Source organism: Dreissena polymorpha, chromosome 7 (genome assembly GCF_020536995.1).
Source record: "Dreissena polymorpha isolate Duluth1 chromosome 7, UMN_Dpol_1.0, whole genome shotgun sequence".
Taxonomy (NCBI): Eukaryota; Metazoa; Mollusca; class Bivalvia; order Myida; family Dreissenidae; genus Dreissena; species Dreissena polymorpha.
Window position 1 is genome coordinate 71,944,863 of NC_068361.1, and position 24,647 is coordinate 71,969,509.

Genomic DNA, 24,647 nt, shown 5'->3' on the forward strand with positions numbered 1-24,647 from the left:
ATACAACAAAAGTGGATTTATTCTAAGAGCAACCCATACGAAAGACAATCAAATCTAACAGACATAAGGACCGATAACTATACACATTTACCAGACCACACCATATTTGACCGGACCTTTTTCTTCTTTCAGCAAGCAATAGAAAATACCTATATAGAGTTTATTTGTATCAGTATGACGTCTCAAAACAAGGTGCAATAGTTGACTGGTTCTAAGAATTGCACTTGGAGTTTTTTTACGTCACCAGCAAAGATAGCAAGTTCTACTGTTTGGTAAAACCGTTTTTTATTTAATTTAAAAATCTATCGAAGAAAAATAATCATAACCTGTCCGTATTTCCTATTATATTTTCATTTTCATTTTGTAACCCAAATAAAGTTTTTGTATAAAAATTCATACAGGAGGACCGATACTTTCGAGAATAATAACGGACGTAGTGATAACGGTAATGATAATGATGATGTACAGTAGTATTGTCACGGTCTTACGCATATGGCCTATACATGTATATAAAACGATAGACATACAATCAATAAATGCAAATATTGTTTATTTTTTTAGTATCTACGGTGTTACGTATACGAGTTTTACGCAACACTTAATATTATGCTCTATTACATATATTGAAGTAACGACAGAAACAGTTTCTGGAGAGACATTTTTGTCAACACCATCTAGTCTTTAATTTCCGGAAAACTTGAAATGGTAAGAACAAAACATTAAACACGAGATAAAACATAAACACAGAACATATCTTTAACTTTTGTGATTCAAGTTAACGTCAACGCAAAGCATAGAGGGGGAGGGGGGATGCTGTATGGCATTTCAAACCACACATATAGCTCAAAATGGGCGTATTTCTCACCAAAGTTTTATTTATTTGTTTGTGTGATTGTTGTGTACGCGTGTATCGTGCCTCATGCATCTATGTTGTGCCTCACTGCTTGACATTTGCCAATAAATAATGGGACACAAACTATAAAAAAAGTTGTTTCTCCTGCTAGTGCATCTGAGGTTTCTATTATTTTATATTTGTTCTCGACTCACCATCCCATATAAAGGTGAACATTTGTGATAACTTATGATTAAATTTCTTGATGAATATTGATGCACGGGAAAATTTGAACTGATTAATGCACTAACGAAGTCTATGTGACATCTATATCGATCTGCCCGCAAGCGGGCTCAACATATACCACTCATATATGTTACTTCTTTGTTCGGTACATTAAAAGTATCCATCATTGCTGACAATAGAAATGACTTGGAAAGAGTAAAGGGCATGCTGATACTGAGTATCACGCGTTATCAATTAGACAGACCCGAAGATCAATGCTCATGTCACATGAACTTATATAAAACATATCAAATTTTATTAATTTGTAAGCAGCGTGACGTATTTACCATTGCTTACCATTGATTATTTGTATTTAAATCACATATAAATATAATGTTACTGTTATCTTAATAAATTATTGCAATAACGCACAATTAATAACTTATTTATAAAAAATGCACAGCATAATGAAGAAGGCGAAGCCTAGTTTACTTTTGTGCTGTTTGTGCAACAATTTCTATTTCGATATATTTCCTTTTATCATAGAATTAAATAACAAGAATCCAATGAAATATGAACAATCAAAGCAAAATCTGCTGCTCTGACAGTGTGTATCCCTTCCAGTAAGAGTTATCTGTCCTGAAAATTTGCTTCCTTCTAATTATAGTGATCATCTATCCCACGGATATTTCTTCACTGGTCGTTCCAACTAAGCAACAATTATAGTTTAGAATCTTCATTTCATAAATGAGTTAAACTCACTAACTAAGCCAGTTGAACTTTTATGTTTATATGAGCTATCGCACGCTCGAGTTTAAACAACGACCTCACTGGTATGATACCGTAATCATAAAACTGATTGATAATTAATGCATACATGATATTTTTAAAGTTCTTTTCTAAACAATATCATCGATATTGTTAACGAATTGTTAAGTTAGTTTACAAGTACCTTTCGTTTTATGAATTTCTGGACTTTATCTGTGGTATTGTTATATATCATGAAAGTTATCGATTGTGAACGTTTATCTTTTTCCTCGACTTAATTATTACACCAATACCCAGGCAAGTGCCGCTTAGTTTAGATTGTGTCAAAGATTGCATTACCTAAATATCAGGGGTCAAATAAGTATGAAAATGATATCTGTGTTTAGATTACTGCTATAAAAGGAAAAAATACAGTATGGAATAACGTGGTTTAATATAATATTTAATATAAAAATGGACGAAAAGAAGATTAACACAATAGAAACAAACTAGCAGTAGAATCAAATGCAATATATGTTCATACCGTGGTTGAAAAACGTTCATTTTGATATGAATACTGAATGGACATTGTATTTATTTATTCAACATTTATGAATAAATTGATAATATAACTAGGACGCACATCATACGTCTTCTTCTTCTTCTGATACAGCACTCCTTCTTGATAGAAGATTGTGTGCCGGCGTCTATTAGTTAAGGGGTGAAACACAAATTTCTCATTAAAAGAAAAATTAAGCTGTTTTCTCTAAATTATTGTTATATAACATCATGCATTTGAATGAAACATTTCAAAATGAAGTTGAAAATTACTACCATTAAACAATTAAAAAGAAGCATGCAACCTTAAGTTAACCGATAAAAAATGAAATCCCCATATTAATTTTGAACAACTTATCACCAACCGAATAATTAAAAGAGAACACAATTTTTAGATAAAAATAATATGATTAAAAAACCGATGCTTTCATTAAAATAAAATTGGGAAAAAAAAGAGAATAACACATATAAAATAAATTAATAAATTATACGATTCGTAATTTTGAGCAAGCTTTATCAAAAGTACAGCTTTGCAAAAGATGTTTGTTAATCATATGAAATGAAACTGCAGAGAAAATGTCATAAGATAAGAGTACAATACTAAATAATGTTATCACACCCTGTATCGTTCAATTTAAAGTAATAATTACGGTTATCAAACAGTTGAACAGTATACAAACACACTAATCATAAAGGAAATAAAAACATGTGTTTCCAACTAGAGAAAAAACACACATTTGGAAAACTAAAACATTCTAACCCAATGACCTTTTTCAAAATTGCTTAACATCACTGAACATTAAATATTCCACGATATTATATTGATTGGATATGTTACCAATCCCCACACCGCACATCATTCAATCACTAAGAAAATCTATATATCTACTTGTCTTGAAAAAGACAATTTAAATAAAAACATGTTTTGAAATAACTCGATGTGGATGTTAAAACTGACATTGTGCATTTCTATTAAAAACGAATACACAAACAAAACGGTCATCTCGAAACTCCATAAGACACACCTACCGAAAATAAAAAAATACTCTCTGATTATTTAAAAGAAAAAATACAACTAAACATTAACATAAATGCGAAAGTTTAATGACTTTCTACAAAACATTTCCCCGAAATAAATTAATTTACATTTTGTATTAGGTTCGTGCGTTTTACAACTACAATATATATCATACTATGTTAGCTTATTAAAATGAAACAAAACAGATAAAGGAATAAATAACAAACATCGCTATGGTAACATAAGCGTTGGGGCATATTTCACATAATATGAAACAATAACAATTCTGCATTACTCATGAAACAATACAAATGATAGCTCTGATAATATAAATTTTGATTACGCCTCAAAATAGAACTGAAAGCGAAATCATGTGGAAAGCTTATACAATACACCTTTAAAATACTTATGATGTCAGCTGAAGAAAATTCTTAGCATCGCTGATGCTAAGTTGATAAACAAATGGTCAAAATGCAGAAAAAACGTTGAATGCAGGTTAAACCAATCGCATTTCTTTGTCCCTTAAGAAGGTTAACGAAAACGGGAAAGGTATGATGTTTAAAATATGTACAAAAGACAAACCTATGGTACATTGCGTATGTATAATTGAAGGTCATTGTAGAGGTAAATTTCAATTGTTAATATATATAATTGAATAATGACGTTCCTTCTATTCGGTCATTATATAGGTAACATGAGTTTCCAAAGACAATTAAGGGAGTAATAATATTAAGTAAGTGACCGATTGACTATACAACAATACACCACAAAAAACAACAACACAACACAAACCTTAAAATTACAAAAAAAGATTAAAACTGAGGTCATCGCCTTGACTAGCGTAACCTAAAATTAGGCCTAGACTTAAATTAAAACCCACACACACATACACACACACGCACACACGCACGCACGCACCCGCACACACACGTGAAAATAACGATTAACCTCATAGCATCGAAATTCAAATTTAAAAAATAAATTTAAAGAAAATAATACACCGTGTTTGTTTTCATTTAGCATCAGATATACAAAGAAACGAAAACGTTTTTAAAACAAGCCAAACCACAAACACACCATATGTAATGTAACATAATTATTTTTAATAATAATTGTCATTATATTGTATTACCAATCAATTGCTCTTTACTGTATTAACAGTGTGTATATTTAACAAGGTTCTTACATGCGAGTATCATATATCAACATGAATTTAACAATGTACCATCAAAATGAATAAAAAAAGAAACATAACATGTTAGTTCTTGAGTGTCCAACTATAATTTTAATCAAAGACACACGTATATTTATATAAATGGACACATATAAAAAAACAAACAAACAAAAGAGATGTTCTTCTGTACATCACATAAAACAGTCGAATTACAGTTTGCCGCAGGAAATACGGATTCTTAAGCTTAATAATATAGCCATAGGCATCAACAAGGTTTTACACAAAAAACACATTTCGCAAGGTCTAGCACCACAGTCTTTGTTGAATCTCAATAGGAGTCTTTATACATTGTCAAGTCTTGCTTTCGCTGGGTTTCAGAAACAAAAGCTTACGTAACATGGACTGTGGAGCAGGCATCTGTTTGACTCTTTTATTTTCTATTGTATCTACCCACTTAGAGACTTCTAAGTTAACCATCGTCAGAATCCTCAGAATGTCGCTGCTGAACATGTAAGGTATATAATTTCGGGGTTAGTTGTAAGCATGTGTGAAATTAAAAATAAGGGAGCGTCTCGTGGAATATTATATCAGTTGAACCCAAACATTTTCAGAAGAATTAAACGAACAAAATTCAATATCACTTGATCCTTTTTTCAGTATTGCTATAAATATTATTGTTTGTAATACCGTGATAAAACATAGATTCTTAGATACGATGTTGTTGCATTAACACATATAAATAGAACGTGTTGCTTAAGAAATACCTTTTTCTATAATAGATGTCACTTTTTTCATATTAGTGACGCCAATTCTTTTAAAAAACAACACGATGAAATTTATAATTTCTCGTTGAATTCGACGTTTTAAAAGCTTATGTACTATTTGGACTGATATAAGTTAAAATTAATCACCATAAATGAATTAAAGAATTAACATTATATGCATTGAAGTATAAAAATAAAAACATGTTGAATTCACAGTAATTGTGGAATACGAATTGCCTCTAAGGATATCCATTTTGAATAGTTAGCATAACTGCAGATGCATTTAGAACCAAATTATTAGACTCACCTGTGAGCACGCTTTATAAGCTGTTCACACAGCGTTTTGATGTAAATCGAGCCTGTTGAATCCCGGTAGGCAGGGTGACCCGGAGCAGTGCAGTAGCCGATCAGGAAGTCAGAATGATTTGGCAACGTTTCAACCTATTTAATATAAGTATACATTCATACAGTAGTGTTTATTTTTTTTCAGAGAAAACAAAACAAGCTAACAGAAAAAAAGATCTAATTTAATTCATGGACTTCTGGCAAGTGTCAGCAAAACGCGTAAATACACTTCTCCCGTCAGACTCATCAAATTAAGACACATTATTTATGATCTTTTTTCAAACAAATTTTGGTGTCACCGCAGGCAAACGGTCAATGTAAAGAAGTGATCATTGTTTTTTAATTTAAACGCTAGAAAGATTAATTAGGGAAGCAGTTTTTTTTAATTACCATCCACCGGTTTTGAAAAGTCTGTTTTAGTATGGGCCTACATTGCCTAACGTATTGTTTTACCCTTGTGTTTAATGTTCTTTTTTAATTAGAGACAAAAAATCAAGCTTGTCATTCCGCCAATCCATGAAACTATATAACCAACTGCGTACCAACATATTAAATTTCATACAGGAAAACAATGTGTGTTAGAGTGGTAGCGGATTATACCCTTTTGAAAAGAAAGTTTTAAAACAATAATACGTGGTTTGTTGCATGTTGTTTTATTTTTTTTATAATTCAGAACATGAGTGTGGAATAGTAGTTATGATATTCTATCAGACAAAAGACATTAAATGGTCCTTACGTTGAAAAACAAACATACTTCATCTAATAATATTTCTTATTGATCACTATATAAAGTGAAAAATAACATTGATAAATGCAGACTAAAACAGCGTTCAATAAAATGTTTGCCAAAGAAACCTTAATTACCAATATTTTGATGTCATTTAAATAGAAATATATCGTAGTTCACGCTATTTAAGAACACCCATTAGTGCAAAAGTTTATTGCAAAACGGGTGTATTGCAAACAGATTGTTATACAATTTTCACGTTGCAAAAAGACACTCCAAACCGTTTTGCAACAAAATTATTGCGAATAAATGTGCGATGATTTTATTGCAAAACGGATTTATTGCAAAATGGGTTGTTGTAAATAATCAAATTACAATAAGACACTCCAACCCGTTTTTCAATAAATTTATTGCAAAACGGGTTAATTGCACAACGGGTTACCCTAACGTAATTTTCGTTCAAAACAACAATTTAAAAATTAATGTACCTAAGTCACATTTATTTAGATGTACGATATTCTGTTCTCAACCCGCAGCTTCAACTATCCGATAATATTATGCAGTTAAATAGAGAATATATAATTTGTGACTTTATATGTCATGTGACATCAGACGAGGCTGATATGGCGTAGGAAAAGGCGAGGCTTGCCGAATCTTTTCACACGCCATATCGTACGAGTCTGATATAACATGACATAAAATTTCACCAACCATATATATACTAATTATGCAACATTTAAAAACAAATGAGAAAAAGGAAACAAGAAAATCAACAACCGCTGAATTGTATTGATGTAGGGTAGTAAACTATGCAAATGAGAAGCTGTCTGATTACATCCGCTAGCGTCTATGCATATGTACACATAAAATATAGTTCGAAAGTAAACAACAAACAATAACAGTTTATTTTAAATAATTTATTACGATAAAAAATGAAGTTGGACATCGATACTTAAAAAAACCTATTTCTGAAATAAATTCACATTACCACTATAACTATATTTTTTTTTATAAAAACACAATCGACATGTACTTCCAAGTACCATCTAAAGGCTCTTTACAAAGCCAAAGTGTAGTGTGAAAATTGAAACAATAAAGGCAAAAATAAAATAGAAAGGAATTTTAACGTAGTGCGCACACTGGTAGTGATAAAAGTGATTTATATTTCTTAATCTCCGTAGTATACGTTTAATTGTGAGATATTAACGGTTTCCCAGAAGAACAGGCCTCCACGTGCGAAGTCAAAGTCGGTGCGGAACGCGACTGCTTGTGGATTTCGAGTTGCTGAAACGTCCTAAGGAAGCTGCATTTATGCAATATTCAGCGACTTTGCAAGCTGTTTGTAAGACGAAACAAAGATAATTTGTTTTTGCATCGTGTTTGGGACTTTCTAGGTGACATGATGGAATAAATTGCTGTTTGACATTCGAGTGACTGATAAAATAAATGAACATATTATAAAGCTATATTACTGAGGTTAATGATGTTTTGTACGTTCTTTTTACCACTGATCAACATTATATCAGTAGGAGAGCATCCTGAATACCACAGTTTCTGCACCAGATGTTTCTGGCCGAGTGGTTCATTGTTATACATGTACATTCCCCAATACACATGTTTTATTATTATTGTTATTTTTTGACACCAATTCTCATGCTGATGAACCAACGGTCAGTCTAAGAGATCCAACTGTCATTTGTCTGTGTGCTTGTTGAAAGTAGTATGGTCCGTTAAGCTCCGATAAGCAATTGGGCTGTTTTTTCGGATATATATTCTAATATTTTTTCCATCTTTGTGAAGCGACCTTGGTCCCCTAAGTTCGTTTCAAAAATGAGCCTTGCACTGTTCAAAATTGTGAAAAAATGAATTGCTCACTGTTCAAAATTGTGAAAAAAATTATTCGTGACTCTCAAAATTGTAAAGGAAACAATCTCGCAAATCTTTTTTATTTGTGAACAATTTGCGTATCGAACTGATGCAAAAATGGCCATGTCCTAAAGAGAATAAAAACAGAGTCTAAAATAAAAATGTTTTAAGTTTAAATAAATTCTTAGTAATTTTGTTATCTAAAATTGTTTATTGTCAGTTTATACATGATCATTTTTGTGATAACAATTTGTTCAAGTTATGCTTTAAAAGTATTTTAAATAATCTCTATTTTGATATTTTATCTCATGTTGAATTTGTTGTTATTATATAATAATATTGTTATTTTATTTTAATTGCAAATAGTTGCGACCACACATTCTGATGGGTCACAAGCATTTGCCCAAATTCTTAATGGAACATTTTAAGCATGTTCAGATGCACCGGTCTTTCTGTTCCACTCAAACAATTCTAGATATGTTCCCTCTGCATTCTGGCACAGCTTCACATCAACCTTCGACTAATTTATTTTTATGCCCCCGAATGGCGGCATATAGTTTTTTAACTGTCCGTCAGTCCTGTTCGTCTGTCTGTCTGTCCGTCAGTCAGTAGCAACTTGATATTTGGCATGCATGTGTGTCACATGGAGTTGCATATTTTGAGTGGTAAATGGTCAAGGTCATCCTTCAAGGTCAAAGGTAAAATATATGGCTTCAAAGCGAGGAGAAGGGGACATTGTGTTTTTGACAAACACATCTCTTATTTAGAGTAGTTTTTGTTTGTTTATACTATTATTTTATCTATAAATGTTATAGATCTTTATTCAAATTAATAGTCTAATGATACTTTATAGATCTAGAATTGTATTACTAAAGCAGTTGTGCAATTAGTTTTTTAAGATGTTTTATACAGGTTTCTTAATGTTTTGTCAGGTTGACTACCCGTGCAACAGAAACAATTCTGTTTGGTAACATATGTAGAGACAGAACCATATTTATGTTTAATTTTGATCCGAGACACTTAATAATGAAATGTTCATGTATGATTAGGCATAGAAAGTATAAACAAAGCATCGCAATTGAGTATTAAGTATTTAACTTTGTCAATCTTAATTCATTGCGTATGAGATTCACATGTTTGGTTTTGTAGTAAATCATATGCATTTGTAAAGAATTAGTTATATTATTTTGTATATAAATTTAGAAAAGATGTTATGGGAATATTTGTTCTAAATTCTCCTCTTGATCAAATTTGGCATGATTTTTTAATTAAAACGTTTGAAGCCTATTTATGATAAGTAAAATGTTTATCACTACTGTCTTTATTTGTGTTCGTTTGCAGCAGATTTGGTGGCGGCACACATTTGTATTTGTTTCATTTTATTCCATTGATTAATGCTCATTCTATCCATAGTTCCATTTGTGTATATACTTAAAAAATGATTAGATTTTATTTTCGAAAAAAAAATAGTTCTTGTTGATTAATTTTCTAAAAAAATATGAAATGCTTAGTTTGTTTAAATTTTTAACGACATTAGTAACATTCCACGCTACACATAATAAGTTCTCAGAATGATCGGCACTAAACAAATATCGAACGCTACAGATTTGATTGATTTACTCCATGTAGGAAGAGTTAAACAAATGTTATTGATGGGCTGAGTTCAAAAGCGTTATCGGATGGGGTATCCGATGACATTTAAAATATAATGTCAGCGTCACCAACGTACTTATGCACTAGCGGCATAATAAAACTTTTCCACCACATATGTGATCTTGTTTCTAAACTGAGTGAGCTGACAAGCCACCAAACTGCGTAAATTTAACGCAGAAACATTTTCGAACACATCATTATATTAATATAAAAGCATCATTCCGTATCGTTTTGATTAAGGTTGTGAATGAAAATCTATTATGTTTATGCAGTGCGCAAACATGCAAGTCGAGTTAAGTAGGGCAGTCGAAACATATCATATATTTATCTAATATTATTAAAACATAATTATTAGAAAACATGATAAAAAAAAATATATGGTCTGTTCTAAAATTGAAACAAAACTATCCGGTGTAGCACAAAAGCACAAATGTGGCTCGCTTAAGCTTTTTAATTTGAACGAATCGCCATATTTTTCCTCATCCCGTCATCTACTATGTATTCTCTATTCCCAGGAACAAACCATTGCATATCAAACATAGCGCGAGTATACATATTCAATTTATTGAAACATAATGTCATGTCTATAAAATAACGTTTTGATTATAAACATACGCACCTCTGAAGCCTTCGAAGAGTCAACTTGTAGCTTCTCGCCCTCCACAAGGGGTTCATCCTGACAGGCTTGCAGTAAGAACAGCTTGGGCTTTCCTGCTAGACCTGGGCAACTAAGTGAATAAAAAATAAAACATTTTAAATTTATTGACGACAAAGTTTCTATATAAAGCATGAAACACAATTTACTACGTCAACTTGATACAAATAAATACCACATACGGCTATGGTGTCTCTTATATTGGCAACTAGTTAACTATGGTAATAAAGAACAACAACAAAAACAATACTATAATTGTAGTATTCGAAGTTACCCTTTATTGAACCTCATTATCTTAATTCTTTGTTCCAGAATTCCAGATTGTCTAGATTACAGATTAGATACCAATATCAGCGTGTTTTCTATGTCAGTATGTCGAGGAGAATAATTATAATCAGCATTATCTGCATATAGCATCATTTAGGCCCCATTTTTGTTTTGGTCATCCATTTAAAATTCATTTTACATGTCAAAATGTGTATGAATTGTGTCAATACACGTCATAAAACATATTTTGTTTTCTAAACTCTTCCCACTAAATTCATAAAAATGAATTGTGTAACATTTACGTTACTTACATTTTTATATTTTGTATGAATTAACAACTGTCTGTTTATCATGCTTAGATGTGTTGTCCCGAGATGCCCTCCCAGAAGTTGAATTGACTTGTATTTACATTTAAAAACCATGTTGTACTCGTCTAATTTGATTTTTAAATACACACAAAAGACCTAAATGTTTGTACAAAATGTATATCCATCATTTCATTCAGTGCTCTCCTTCATACTGAGTCACGTTATGACAACAATGCTTTACACACAGAAAAGATAATATTATGCCTGTTACAACAGTATGCTATTTAGGAACTAACTTATTTATTAAAAAATGTTAGAAATGCGTTCAACGATGCTTATTTTTTTCTTATTTAAACGATTTCATAAATGTTTTCACCATCGGAATAATATATAATCACAGATTCGACACATTTCAGAACACTTTTGTTGAATATGTATGAATAAGATAACACCAGGAATATTATCAGGAGAGGGATTTTTGTCTGATTGTTTTTTTTTTATGGCAAATGACTCATTTTTTTTACATTACAAGACACTAGTCTCACAATGTTTGAAAAAGTATAAAATGTGTTAGGTAAGATTTGGATCACCTATTATGCACTTTTTAACAAATTTATTGCACATCAAGTGTTAATTATCACTGACATGTGATATTTACCGCTGCGTTTACCTTTCGGCAACTGTGGTGATTTGTCTTAAACCTTGATGGATTAAACGTAAAAGTCCTGCTAATGTTTATGTGTGATGTTGAACGATCCATCGAGACAGATTATGATACTGCTTTGTGCCAACGTGTTTAATTCAGGCTATGAAGTGCGCAAACATATAGCATTTATATATTTCAAAATGACTTATTAACCACACATGTGTTGCCATTATATGACAGTCCAATATCACTTAATCTATAACTGTGATTGGTTGCAAGAAGTTGTCAGTACATGAACGTTCGAAATGTCAATACCATATACTGGCTGAAGGCGTCATTGAATACCAAGCTCTGAATCAGACATATTTGACCCTCAGTTTACAATTGAAGATATGGATCCAAGTTCATTATGTAAGGTAAACCTTTACATTTTCAGACAACGATTGTCTACGTTTCATGAATTACAAACAATATAGACAATGTTTAGACCCTATTTTTTTAACAACACTATATTTAGCGGATTTATAAACAAAAAACTCGCTATATCATTTTTGTCGGTCCAGCCATGTTGCTGCTTTATTTACCTGAGATTACCTTAAGTCATGCAAATTTGGTTTGTGTAAACAATTTTACAATAAAAGGCCTACGCAAAAGACGTCTTTCTCGAAAAAAAGACTTCATAGTTTATTTCGGAGTTGCACCTGAATCGCCGACGTCAATATAATGCTTGATGACGAAGATGTTGTTGCTTGGTAATGTTTTCGCAACGTCCATTTACTGCTTGTACTTTTTAATCACAGGTGGTTAGCGTGTTGTTATGATATTAATTAGTGAAAACATCATTTTGAATAAACAAATAATCAAATTATAACGAAAAATAAACTTCTCTGAAAAAAAGTTTCACTATATATATATATATATATATATATATATATATATATATATATATATATATATATATATATATATATATATATATATATATATATATATAACAAAGGTATTCAACTCAAAATGACCCGAAAACGGGGTGCATCGATTTGAACAGCCATAACTTCATCAATTGGGCAGCGATTTCCATGAATTTATGCAGACATAAATTTCTTTCTGGAAATGTACACATCTTGCACTTATTTGTACAAATGTTTGGTCAAATTTTAAGACAAAACACGATACACAACTCGCGTAACCTACCCGTCACCGATCTGACCAGATCTAAGACTGAAATCGTCATGTAGTAACGGACATTTTCACGGCAAAGTTATTGGACCGCGGCAACATAATTCAATAAAACGTATGAACAACCATTAGTACCGTACTTGCCGTTACATTATGCATCAACACTATCTGTCCAGCGCCGTTTGAAACCTTTGTTTACATACATTGAAACTGACCGACATTTGAAACACACGATTGATTTCATGGGTCTAACGCAAAGGGTTTTCTTCACTCCTAAATATGTCATGCTTGAATCGGGTCTGATCGATGACGAGTTAGTCACGCGAGTTGAATACCGTGTGATATATTTGATAGTGATTTTTCAGAGAAGTTGGTTTTTCGTTATAATTCGATTACTTTTATTTCAAAATGATGTTTTAACTTATTAATATCATAGCCACAGGCTAACCACCGGTGTTTTTAATGATTGACTCGCGTGTAAAAGCACACCATTATTTTCACTAATTATTCCAAGAACAGCTCGGTTGTGTTTATTCTGTCATTCCGATAATAATATATAAACACAATCTGCCTAACGGTGAAACGCAACGTTTAAATGGATATATGGGAAGTTTTTATAAGAAAAAACTAACATGGCAAACGTGTGTCAAAACAAATCTCTTAATATACGCCTAATTCAAATCGCAACCTTGTGCATTCGTTCTCAATTGCGATGTGGACCACAGTCGGTGGTTAGATTTGAACCCTACGGATAGGAATCAAATGAAGTAAGCAACATCGACTTAACAACTCGAAAGAAAGATAAAAAGATAAGTGTATACAAATACACACTGGAAGAGAAAGGTGGTAATCAACCTTAAGTCCTAACAGTATGTGACCATAGACGCGAAATGGGATTGTAATGGATGAAAACAACGTCAAGGTTTACAGATTGTCTATGGAAAACCGTTCACGGTAAAAATGAAATATATGAAGGCAATACATATTGAAATGGAACTTTTACGCAAACAACTATTTGCTTTAACATATGGGTCTCACTACCCACTTTTATCTTATCTCTTTGCAACTCTTTTTCAGTCTTAAAGCGAGATTATTTTATATGTGTTAAATTGTAATATATCAATAAAATATGTTACAATAACACCATATAGGCAAGAAAAAATATACATTGAAGACGAATTTCAAAAAATGCAGCAAAGACAATTTAGCGCCCCGAGCCGATTTTGACGAAGATATTTCGTACATATTTTCCTACAATAACCGAATCATTCGTCTTTTTAGTAAGTGTTTGTGTGTCGTATGAAAAGATATCATTGCGGGAATTTAAAAAAGAACCGTTGAACTAAATTTAGATTCACATCGTACATGCATGATTTACATGCTGGCGAATTCGGCTGTACAGCTTTTTTCGATTTCAGAATTAAATATCTGACGTTTTTCGCATTTTTCGACACATGTTCTTCTTAACTTTTATTTTAATTTATATTGAAATATATGTTTAATAAGTTTTTACACTTGTTATATAAATTAATAAATATTTAACAAAATAGTATAATTTCGCTTTAAAGATATGCCATTTTAAATTCTTTCATATGTTAACATTTTCATACAATCGAGACAAACTGATTTTGATTTAATTTCATCTCCAGAAACAGAAGTAGAGTAGCAACCGTTTCACTATCATGTGACCGCTTCCTGTTTTCTCCAAACTATTGTGAAAACAATCTCCTTACATCTCAGTAAAAAGGGTACACATGTTATTTCTAGTCAGTGCTTGGGATTGTCAATGCCAGGTGTACCTTTGTCAATTACATTTTATTTGTGTAGATTTATTTTTATTTTATCAAATAAAAGCCATTGCATATATGCTGTCAGCTTGTATTTAAACAATTTACACTAAACCCGAATTTTTGAACATCTTATTGATATTTTTTCAAATATGAAACTTGTATGTAGTACACACAAAATAAATTATTTTGACCTTTTTATACAGGCAAATACACTGCAACGGTAAAGTCAAATCGTAAAGGGTTTGAACCGGTTGTAACGAGCCCCAAACCTTATACTTGGCCAAAAGCCATTTACAACGCATTTAAGTGTAATTTAAAATGACCTGATTGACTCACAAATCAAATTAAATAACAAAAAAGTTTACAACTTAATCAAATTAAAGGATATTATTTAATTATGATTGCACCCATCCGAATAAATATACCTGTCGATGTTAAAGTTGTTGGTAAGTTTCTTTAATGGAATAGGTTCTCCATCGCTTCCACACAGGTGGTTTAGCTCTCCATGTGTCAGGATACAACACACAAAACAGTCATAATTGGTATGATCGATTTTTTTCGCGACATATTCAAGCATCCGAATCATTGCGCGCCCACTCAGATTGTCGTAGCATTTAACATCGAAGTCCAGCCACGTAAATGTTTTTTTTAGGTTGTCTTGAAATGGAACACACACACATTAATTGTATCATACAAACAATAATAGAAGCATACACGCACTAATAGTTTTACTATAATCCATACGGTATTTCATTTTAGCTTACTTCCGTTTCAAATCGTAAAAACCTATTTTATCTACCGCCACATAATTTTGATGACATGACGCTCGAACGTAATATATTCCGTTTAATGTTTAATACAGCCCGTTGATATGGTTAAAAAAGTAACACTTATATTCCGCAAATACGTATCAGATAATAATATATAATAACAAAAATCGATGTCGATTAGCGCTTTATTTTCCAATAAAATCTGAAGTACTATCGATATATGATTTAAATAACGTATGTTCATTCTGTAAAATATAATAGAAATCATGGGCTTATTTCGGGGGTATTAACATTTTCTCCCGTCAAATAGTAAATTTAAAAAAGTTAATTAATTGACTGATCTATTATCTAAGTCTTTACTTTAAATATTGTTGTTTCGTAACCTTGCCTTAACCTAACCTTGTAAGTTAGTTAGTAAGACAACCTTAACATAAAAGTATCCGTTAATCCAACTTGTTTGTCGCAACCAATAGTATAGCATGATGGTAAACGTAATAACCGCAATAGATACACCTGCGTTTACCTCTATCTTTTTCCGAGCCAACGCGAGGCTGCATCTTCGTGCCAGGGAACTCCTGGATGTTGATTATTATACATAAACCTGAAAAAGGTATCTCTTATGCAGTCAGTTTATGTGGTGTGTTCTTGAAATATGATTTAAACTGACATAAATAAAAAGACAAAAAAAACAACGAGGCAGACTTTCTTGTTTAAACTCCTGATTATGTAAGGTTTGTACTACTTGTAAATATCACATGTGATTTCCAAACCCTTCATTTACAAGGCATCGTCATGTTTTGGCAGATTATTTATAACACGGATGAACAGATATTACAGAACTTATGAATACCATATTTTAGACAGAGTTTAATGCCAACAAATATAGTGACGGGTATACTCAAATACTTTTAATACACAATCATGCAGACCTTAATGGAAGAAAATTATGTAGTTGGATATATTGTTGTTAAAATTAAAGGGCATGTTCCCTGTTAAAGAGTTTTTTGTGACTTACTCGTTTTTCGATATATGCCATTGAAAATACATTATCGTACCATTTTAATGTAGCCAAAAAATATATAAGTGTTGTGGATATTAACAACGAATACAAGCTCGCGTGAACAGGCATATTGTTTATGACAAACATACTTTTTCCGTAAATTTAGAACAATTGTATTATTGACTGACATACTGTCAACTTAAATTAATACAGGGGAACCATATTACACTCATAACAACATTACAATCAATTATTACAAATATTGCCAAATTAGACATATTATCAAACGCCACCGTAGCATGCAAAAAACGTAATACATGCAGTAAGTTTAGTGTTGATACCACATATACTTGTAAGTATGTAGACTTGCATGAAAAAGTATCAAAGTATTTTGTTCAATTTTTAAGGTTTTACAAAACGTACAGAAGAAATACAAACTTGAATTATATTTTGCATTCATTAAACATATTTGAATTATTACAAAACTTGTTTAGTGTAACATTCTTCATGTTGTTCACATGATTAATAATTCGATTTTTCGATGTGATATAATTTATGAGTACTGATTTCTAAGACTCACATAACAATTTAGTTTTTTCTTAAATTATGTTCAATGTAAAGAAACTAGAAAATTTAGCCTGAGTTGGGTTGTTTTCACTCGAAATAATAGCTCGCTCACGAAAAAATAGCCAATCATAGTAATGAGTATTTGGTAATTAATAGTCATTGCAGTTATATTACACCTGGTAATTTTTTTCAACTCCATCTCCATAAAAATGAACCGTTTTCCTTTCGAACCGTTTTGCCGATTGCACGGTATCCATTTTATAATTAAAATGTAATCAAAGTAAAACTCAAGTTTAACAAGCCGATATATTCTCTATGAATAGCCGGTACGTTGCCTGTAACAACAGATAACAAACCTGCGCATTAACCAACTGATTGTATAAAATAATGTTTAAGTCGGTAAAACAATGCAAAGTAACAGTTTCATTCATTCATTAAGTCCACGATAACATTTCAAAGAAATAAATAATATACCTCTAGGTATGTGGGTCATTTCATATATTGGTACGTCATCTATTCTTATTGTTTGCATCTGCGCATTAGCTGTAGCCATAGTGTAATCATGAGCACGTTCTGTACGAAATATATGTTTTGCACCGCCTTTGAAACACCCGTCTGAGTGTAGAGTGTCTTCTACAGCATTTCCTACTTCAGAGAAATTTGTGAATGTTAAATATTTGCTGTTGTAGATAACAATGTTTGAATTATACAAGCTTGTCTTGACTGTCAAATAACAAAGTTAACATTAAATATTAAACAAATGTCACGCAAATATTTGAAACACAAACATATATTTATACACATTAAATGAATTGTATCATTTAATTATATTCATAAGTGAACGTCTGAGTAAAAGAACAAAGACAAAGAAATAATATTTAGTAAAAGCTACATTCAGTTAGATATCATTTTTGCACATAAAAAAGCATTAACCCAGAAACGTACTGGTTACACTATATCTATTTGTAAACTTATATGATATGAATGGTATTGTAATCGGTAAAATGTTGGTTATAAACAATTTTGTCAAAGTTTCGTGCTTAGAAATATGTTGCTGCTTTAAAAAGATTTTTAGAGAGTTTAAGAGAGAGGAGATATGACCATCGTGTTTAAAACGGTAGCCAGAGTAAAAAGTAATACGCCAAGCATGTACGAAAACCGAGTATTTCCATCTACGTACATGACCACGTATTTGCATGTGTGCGAAAGAAGCAGACGAATATGGAATTGCCAATGTCGAACAACAGTTTAAGAATGAAACAATAGAAATTACATGTTAAAACCATCAATCATTGATCACAATTTTTATAACATGCACTTTATGAAATAGAAATATAAAAATATATATTCAGTAATTGCTATACATGTAATATAGTTGGAGTGTCTATAAGTTCACTTGGTAAATAACCAGATCTGATTTCATATAGTTAAGTTATTGGTTATTTACCAAACTTAGAAATAACCAACTTAACCGTAAGGAACTGGGTAGTAAAATGCTACGGCAATTCTGGCAATCATAACATAAAATATCGCTTTTGAATATGTCCTTTATGTGTGCGACATCAAGTCATGGAAAAAAAACAGTGCAAATCTACCACGATTTTAAAGTTGTTCAACAGTTAACATCTGGTTTCCGGTGGCGGACATATTGGTCGCTTTAAAATTTCGTCTGTGTTTATTTCACTTTTTCCTAATGTTTTGACTTTCTTTCAAAAGTAGTGCTGGGATGTGTGTGTGACATAAAGATACTTACAATGATCTAGTGGGAAACTGTTGTCAAAACGTTGGAAGTTTGGATGTTATTCACGAATGAAAATTGTGAGTCGATATTCTTTGTTATGATCTATTTTTAGAAGCAAAATCTAAACTTTTACGTGATACATGTGCAACTTTTTGTACTGTTACTAACGTCACGCACATCGGTTATTCGATGTATACTTTCCAAAGTTAAAATAGTCATACCAAACATGAGTTTTGAAACCTCAACTCTAAATATTACAACTAAGACAAAGATGACTATTTCCCTCTTGTCAACTCCTGAACAAGGCGGTGAACAGAAGAAAAATCGCACGTCAAACAATTCCAATTGCGAATTTAACTATTCAGTTGAAAGCATGGCTGGCAATGAAAATGTTGACAATGTCGTTCTCGATAAAGACACATTGATGGCTATTTCCCAAACATTACAGGATAATCAAAAGTCATTGGCTGTCGAAATGAAAAGGAGGGTTGACTCACGAAACGGATTGACATCTTGGAAAGCGAAAACCAAACACTTCGAAATGAGAACAGGATGCTGCGTGATCGTATGGTGGACATTGAAAATTCGCAAGATGCCAGCGAACAATACAGCAGACGAAACAGCGTGCGTATATTTGGCATTCCTGAAGGCAATCAAGGCAATCAAGCTCGTGAGAATACGGACACTCTTGTTCTAAACGTGTGCAAATCCTTGGGAGCTGATGTTGCCATAGGAGGAATTGATCGTTCGCACAGAACAGGGAAATCTGCAGTAAATAAAACACGACCAATCATAGTAAAGTTTATCAGCTATCGTGCCTAGCAGAAATTATACTCCCTTCGACGGGACCTTAAAACGAGCGATGAATATGATCGTGTGTTCATAAATGAAGATTTAACTCAATATCGTGCACAGCTGCTGTTTATTGCTCGCGGTCTTGCTAAATCAAAGAAAATCGATGGTGCTTGGTCTGCTGATGGAAACATTCTGATAAAAATAACAGAAAACGGCATATCAAAAATAAAAAGAATCAGCTCTGAATCAGATTTGGACATGTACACATTGAGAAATTAGTCACGAAACGCTCCTCCTCTTCTTTTTTTTGATCAGTTTACATTTTATCTAGCGCAGTCACTTTGCGTTGCACGAGGATCTTGTGAGTGCGATCAACCTTTACATGTGCTAAAACTAGTATTGTTTACTTTATCAAGACTGAATTTCTATTATTATTTTTTAACTTCAAACAGTAGATTACATCCAAATTTGAAGTTACCCTTTATTATCATATTCGCTCAACCACTTCGTGCTGTTTACTTAATCAATACTGAATTTATATGTTTCTTTTCTACTTCAAAAAGTAGATAACATCCAAATTTGAAGTAACCCTTTATTATCATACTTGCTCAACCACTTCGTGCTGTCCTTAAAAAATCTTTAAACGTTATTGTACCAGTATAAGTTTAATCTTCAAAGTAAGATTACTGTCCAACAGATTACTTTCTACGTTCAATTTACTTTATCTAAATGTGTAAGAATGAATATATATATATATATATATATATATATATATATATATATATATATGTGTGTGTGTGTGAACAAGTGTAAATGTGGCTTGCCAATTAATAATATTGTGTTATGATGGTTATCTATCAAATGTATGCGATTTGATATTTGTAAGATATACACTAAGGAAATGTAAGCCTATATTACAACATTCCCTTTATATTTACTCATGTGCATTGTTTTTACCTAATCAAGACTTAATTTTTAGCTCATCTATTTTTTGAAAAAAAATTATGAGCTATTGTCATCACATTGGCGTCGGCGTCGGCGTCGGCGTCTGCGTCGGCGTCGGCGTCCGGTTAAGTTTTGCGTTTAGGTCCACTTTTCTCAGAAAGTATCAATGCTATTGCATTCAAACTTGGTACACTTACTTACTATCATGAGGGGACTGGGCAGGCAAAGTTAGATAACTCTGGCGTGCATTTTGACTGAATTATGTGCCCTTTTTATACTTAGAAAAGTGAAAATTTTGGTTAAGTTTTGCGTTTAGGTCCACTTTTTTTAGAAAGTATCAATGCTATTGCATTCAAACTTGGTACACTTACTTACTATCATGAGGGGACTGGGCAGGCAAAGTTAGATAACTCTGGCATGCATTTTGACAGAATTATGTGCCCTTTTTATACTTAGAAAATTGAAAATGTTGGTTAAGTTTTGTGTTTAGGTCCATTTTATTCCTTAAGTATCAAAGCTATTGCTTTCATACTGGCAACACTTACTAACTATCATAAGGGGACTGTGCAGGCAAAGTAATGTAACTCTGACTGGCATTTTGACAGAATTATGTGCCCTTTTTATACTTAGAAAATTGAAAATTTGGTTATGTTTTGTGTTTAGGTCCACTTTATTCCTACAGTATCAAAGCTATTGCTTTCATACTTGCAACACTTATTAACTATCGTAAGAAGACTGTGCAGGCAAAGTTATGTAACTCTGACTGGCATTTGGACGGAATTATGGGCCCTTTATACTTAGAAAATTGAAAGTTTGGTTAAGTTTTGTGTTTTGGTCCACTTTACCCCTAAAGTATCATAGATATTGCTTTCATACTTGGAACACTCGCAAACTATCATAAGGGTACAGTAAAAGGACAAGTTGCATAACTCTGGTTGTCATTTTTACTGAATTATGGCCCTTTTTTGACTTAGTAACTTTGAATATATGGTTAAATTTTGTGTTTCGATCTACTTTACTTCTAAAGTATCAAGGATATTGCTTTCAAACTTCAAATACTTTCATGCTATTATGAGGTTACTGTACCTGGCAAGTTGAATTTTACCTTGACCTTTGAATGACCTTGACTCTCAAGGTCAAATTATTAAATTTTGCTAAAATTGCCATAATTTTTTATTTATGATTAGATTTGATTGATACTTTGACAAAACTACTCTTACCTGACATACCACAATAGACTCCACCCAAACCATCGCCCGTGCCCCCCCCCCGAATCCCCCCCCTTATTTTTTTTTTAGGATCATCTCACAAATGACCACCACACCCTCACACTATACCCCCCCCCACCTCCCCCCCGCCCCAATTTTTTTTGAAACGGTTCAAAAACACAAATATTTATTTTTATTATTTTATGTTTGAAATACCGTCCAACCATCGCACCCAAGAATCCCCCACCCCCCACCCCCGATTTTTTTTTTTTTCCTTTTTTTGCACTTTTGGAAGATAATGTAATAAATGTCCACACCCCCACACAATGCACCCCTCTTCACTCCACCCCTCCCTACTTTGTGATTGAAAATGAGAGTCCCTTGACCTTTAAAAAGAAAATAGATGAGCGGTCTGCATCCGCAAGGCGGTGCTCTTGTTATTATTCTTGATTACTTCAAAAAGTAGATTTCATCCAAATCTGAAGTAACCATTATGATCAGACTCGCTCAACCACTTCGTGCTAACTGTATTGTACCAGTATAAGTTTAATCTTAAAAGTTAGATTAAAGTCCAAACAGATTACTGTCCATGTTCAATTTACTTAATCTAGGTATATGAAAGTGTTTAGACTAATAATACTCCCAACACTACTTCTAATTTTTTATTTGACAATATGTTTTCTTCAAACATAACATTTTGCTTCACCCTATGCCTCTTCCCTGCTCTCTTTTCCTTTCTCCTCTGTGATCTATCACTTCCTTATTTCCAGTTCTGTTGCAAACGTTGTAACCAAACAGCAGAAATATGCGTACCATTATATGGCTTTACGGGTTGTATTATGAAACGAATTATGTCAGCGTTTCAGTCTCATCTCGTCCGTATTGGAACAATTCATAATGTTTAAGAGTAAACACATGTTTGGAAACGCTGTCATGAGTACAAACATGACGCCTGTAAGAATTTCGCTACTGCTTCACCTATTGTATGTCTTCCAAATATGGCTAAATGTATTAAGTTTGTTTTCTTTGCGTACTAGCGTATATAATTCGATTAATGCATCAACTACTGTGGAACATCCGCGAAGGCATTTCCTGTTAGGAACGCACATATATGATGATATTCAACTTCTTATAAAGCTCCTTTATTGCTTCAAGTTTGTTGGAACACTTCTTTGGTTAGCTTGTATCTTGTTAACTCAGGTGATATCCATCCAAACCCAGGACCCTCATTTTCCGAATCATCGATACACACAGATACAGATAGTTCTTCACCTACTTGTAATCTTTCAGCGACGAATCACTTATCTTTTGTACATTACAATGTCCAAAGCTTGGTGCATAAATAAGACATACTTAACACTGGTCTTCATGAGTTTGACATAATTGCATTTTCTGAAACCTGGTTAAATGACTCAGTATTATCTAGTGACATCATGTTCAATGGATTCCATCTGCCAATCCGCAAAGACCGCCCCCTTGATTCACATGGAGGTGTTATAATATATGTAAATGAAAATATTGCTTTTAAAAGAAGAAGTGATCTTGAATTGAATCATATTGAATGTATATGGATTGAAGTTATTCTTAGCAAAAATAAATAAATCCTTTTTGGAGTAAAATAGGCCGCCAAGTGCAGATTCAGCGTATATGAGAGCAATTAAGACTCTTTTGGGTTAGCTTGTGATACATGTATAAACGATGTTATTATTACAAGTGACTTTAACCTGAATCTCCTCACACCAGTAGCATTATCAAAAGTAGAAAACCTTAGTCAACAATTTAGCCTTACACAACTTATACATGAGCCCACTCACCACACAGAGCAAACATCTTCCATAATTGACTTAATTTTTGCAAGTAACCAGAACAATATCATATTTTCTGGAATTGGAGAACCTTTTCTGGACCAAAATATAAGGTATCATTGTCCTATCTTTGGAATTTTGAAATTCCAAAAACCCTTAACAAAAACTTTTTATCGGCATATTTGGCGTTATGATATTGGGGATTACGATAGGTTACGTAGTCTTTTTACTGATACACAATGGCATCTTTTAAAATGTGATGATATTGATTTATATGCTGATAATATTACTAATGCTATTTTACAAAAAGTGAAGTCGTGCATCCCAAACAAAAACATATGTATACGTCCACGTGATTTACCATGGATGAATAATCAAATTAAGAAAAAAAATCGACACCGAAAACGATTTTATAGAAAAGCCCAAAAGGTTAATACCGATCTTCACTGGTCAATTTTAGACATGCTAGAAATGAAGTTGTCCTACTCTTGCGAAATTCTAAATTTGATAACTTTAAGAATATGGCCAATAAATTGAAGTCTTCTGAGCTATGTGCTAAGGACTGTTGGAAAACATTGCGCACTTTCATTTCTACAAACACACATCAATCAATTCCACCCCTATACGATGAACATTCGAACACGTTTGAGGCAAATGACACATGCAAAGCTGAACTCATTAATTCATATTTTGCAAATCAATCATCAATCGATATACAAAATTATGATCTTCCTATGCATTACACCGATAACAATAACAGCTTAAATTCAATTGATATTACTCAGGAAGAAGTCATCGACGCAATTAAATGTTTAAAGGTAGGAAAAGCTTCCGGACCTGATGGAATCGATAATCGTTTCCTCAGGGAAGCAATGTATCAACTTAGCTCTCCCCTATGTGAACTGTTCAGATCATGTCTTTCTGCTCGTAAAATGCCTTCATGCTGGAAAATTGCAAACGTGTGTCCGGTCTTCAAAAAGGTTGATCCAGCTCTTGTTTCGAACTATCGTCCTACATCCTTGCTTAATACTATCGAAAAGGTCTTTGAACAAATAATCTACA

General features: G+C 32.5%; 1 protein-coding gene across 1 annotated transcript in view; it reads right to left on the reverse strand.

Moving 5' to 3' along the window:
* Nucleotides 1–4,905: 4,905 nt before the first annotated feature.
* LOC127839820 (caspase-3-like) overlaps nucleotides 4,906–24,647 on the reverse strand; it is a 30,332-nt gene continuing 10,590 nt past the window's right edge. The window contains exons 3-7 of the mRNA XM_052368207.1: nucleotides 16,048–16,125; nucleotides 15,180–15,411; nucleotides 10,529–10,637; nucleotides 5,626–5,759; nucleotides 4,906–5,056 (exon numbers count right to left, since the gene is read on the reverse strand). Coding sequence (XP_052224167.1) covers nucleotides 4,906–5,056; nucleotides 5,626–5,759; nucleotides 10,529–10,637; nucleotides 15,180–15,411; nucleotides 16,048–16,125 — 704 coding nt within the window. The remainder of the gene's footprint in view (nucleotides 5,057–5,625; nucleotides 5,760–10,528; nucleotides 10,638–15,179; nucleotides 15,412–16,047; nucleotides 16,126–24,647) is intronic.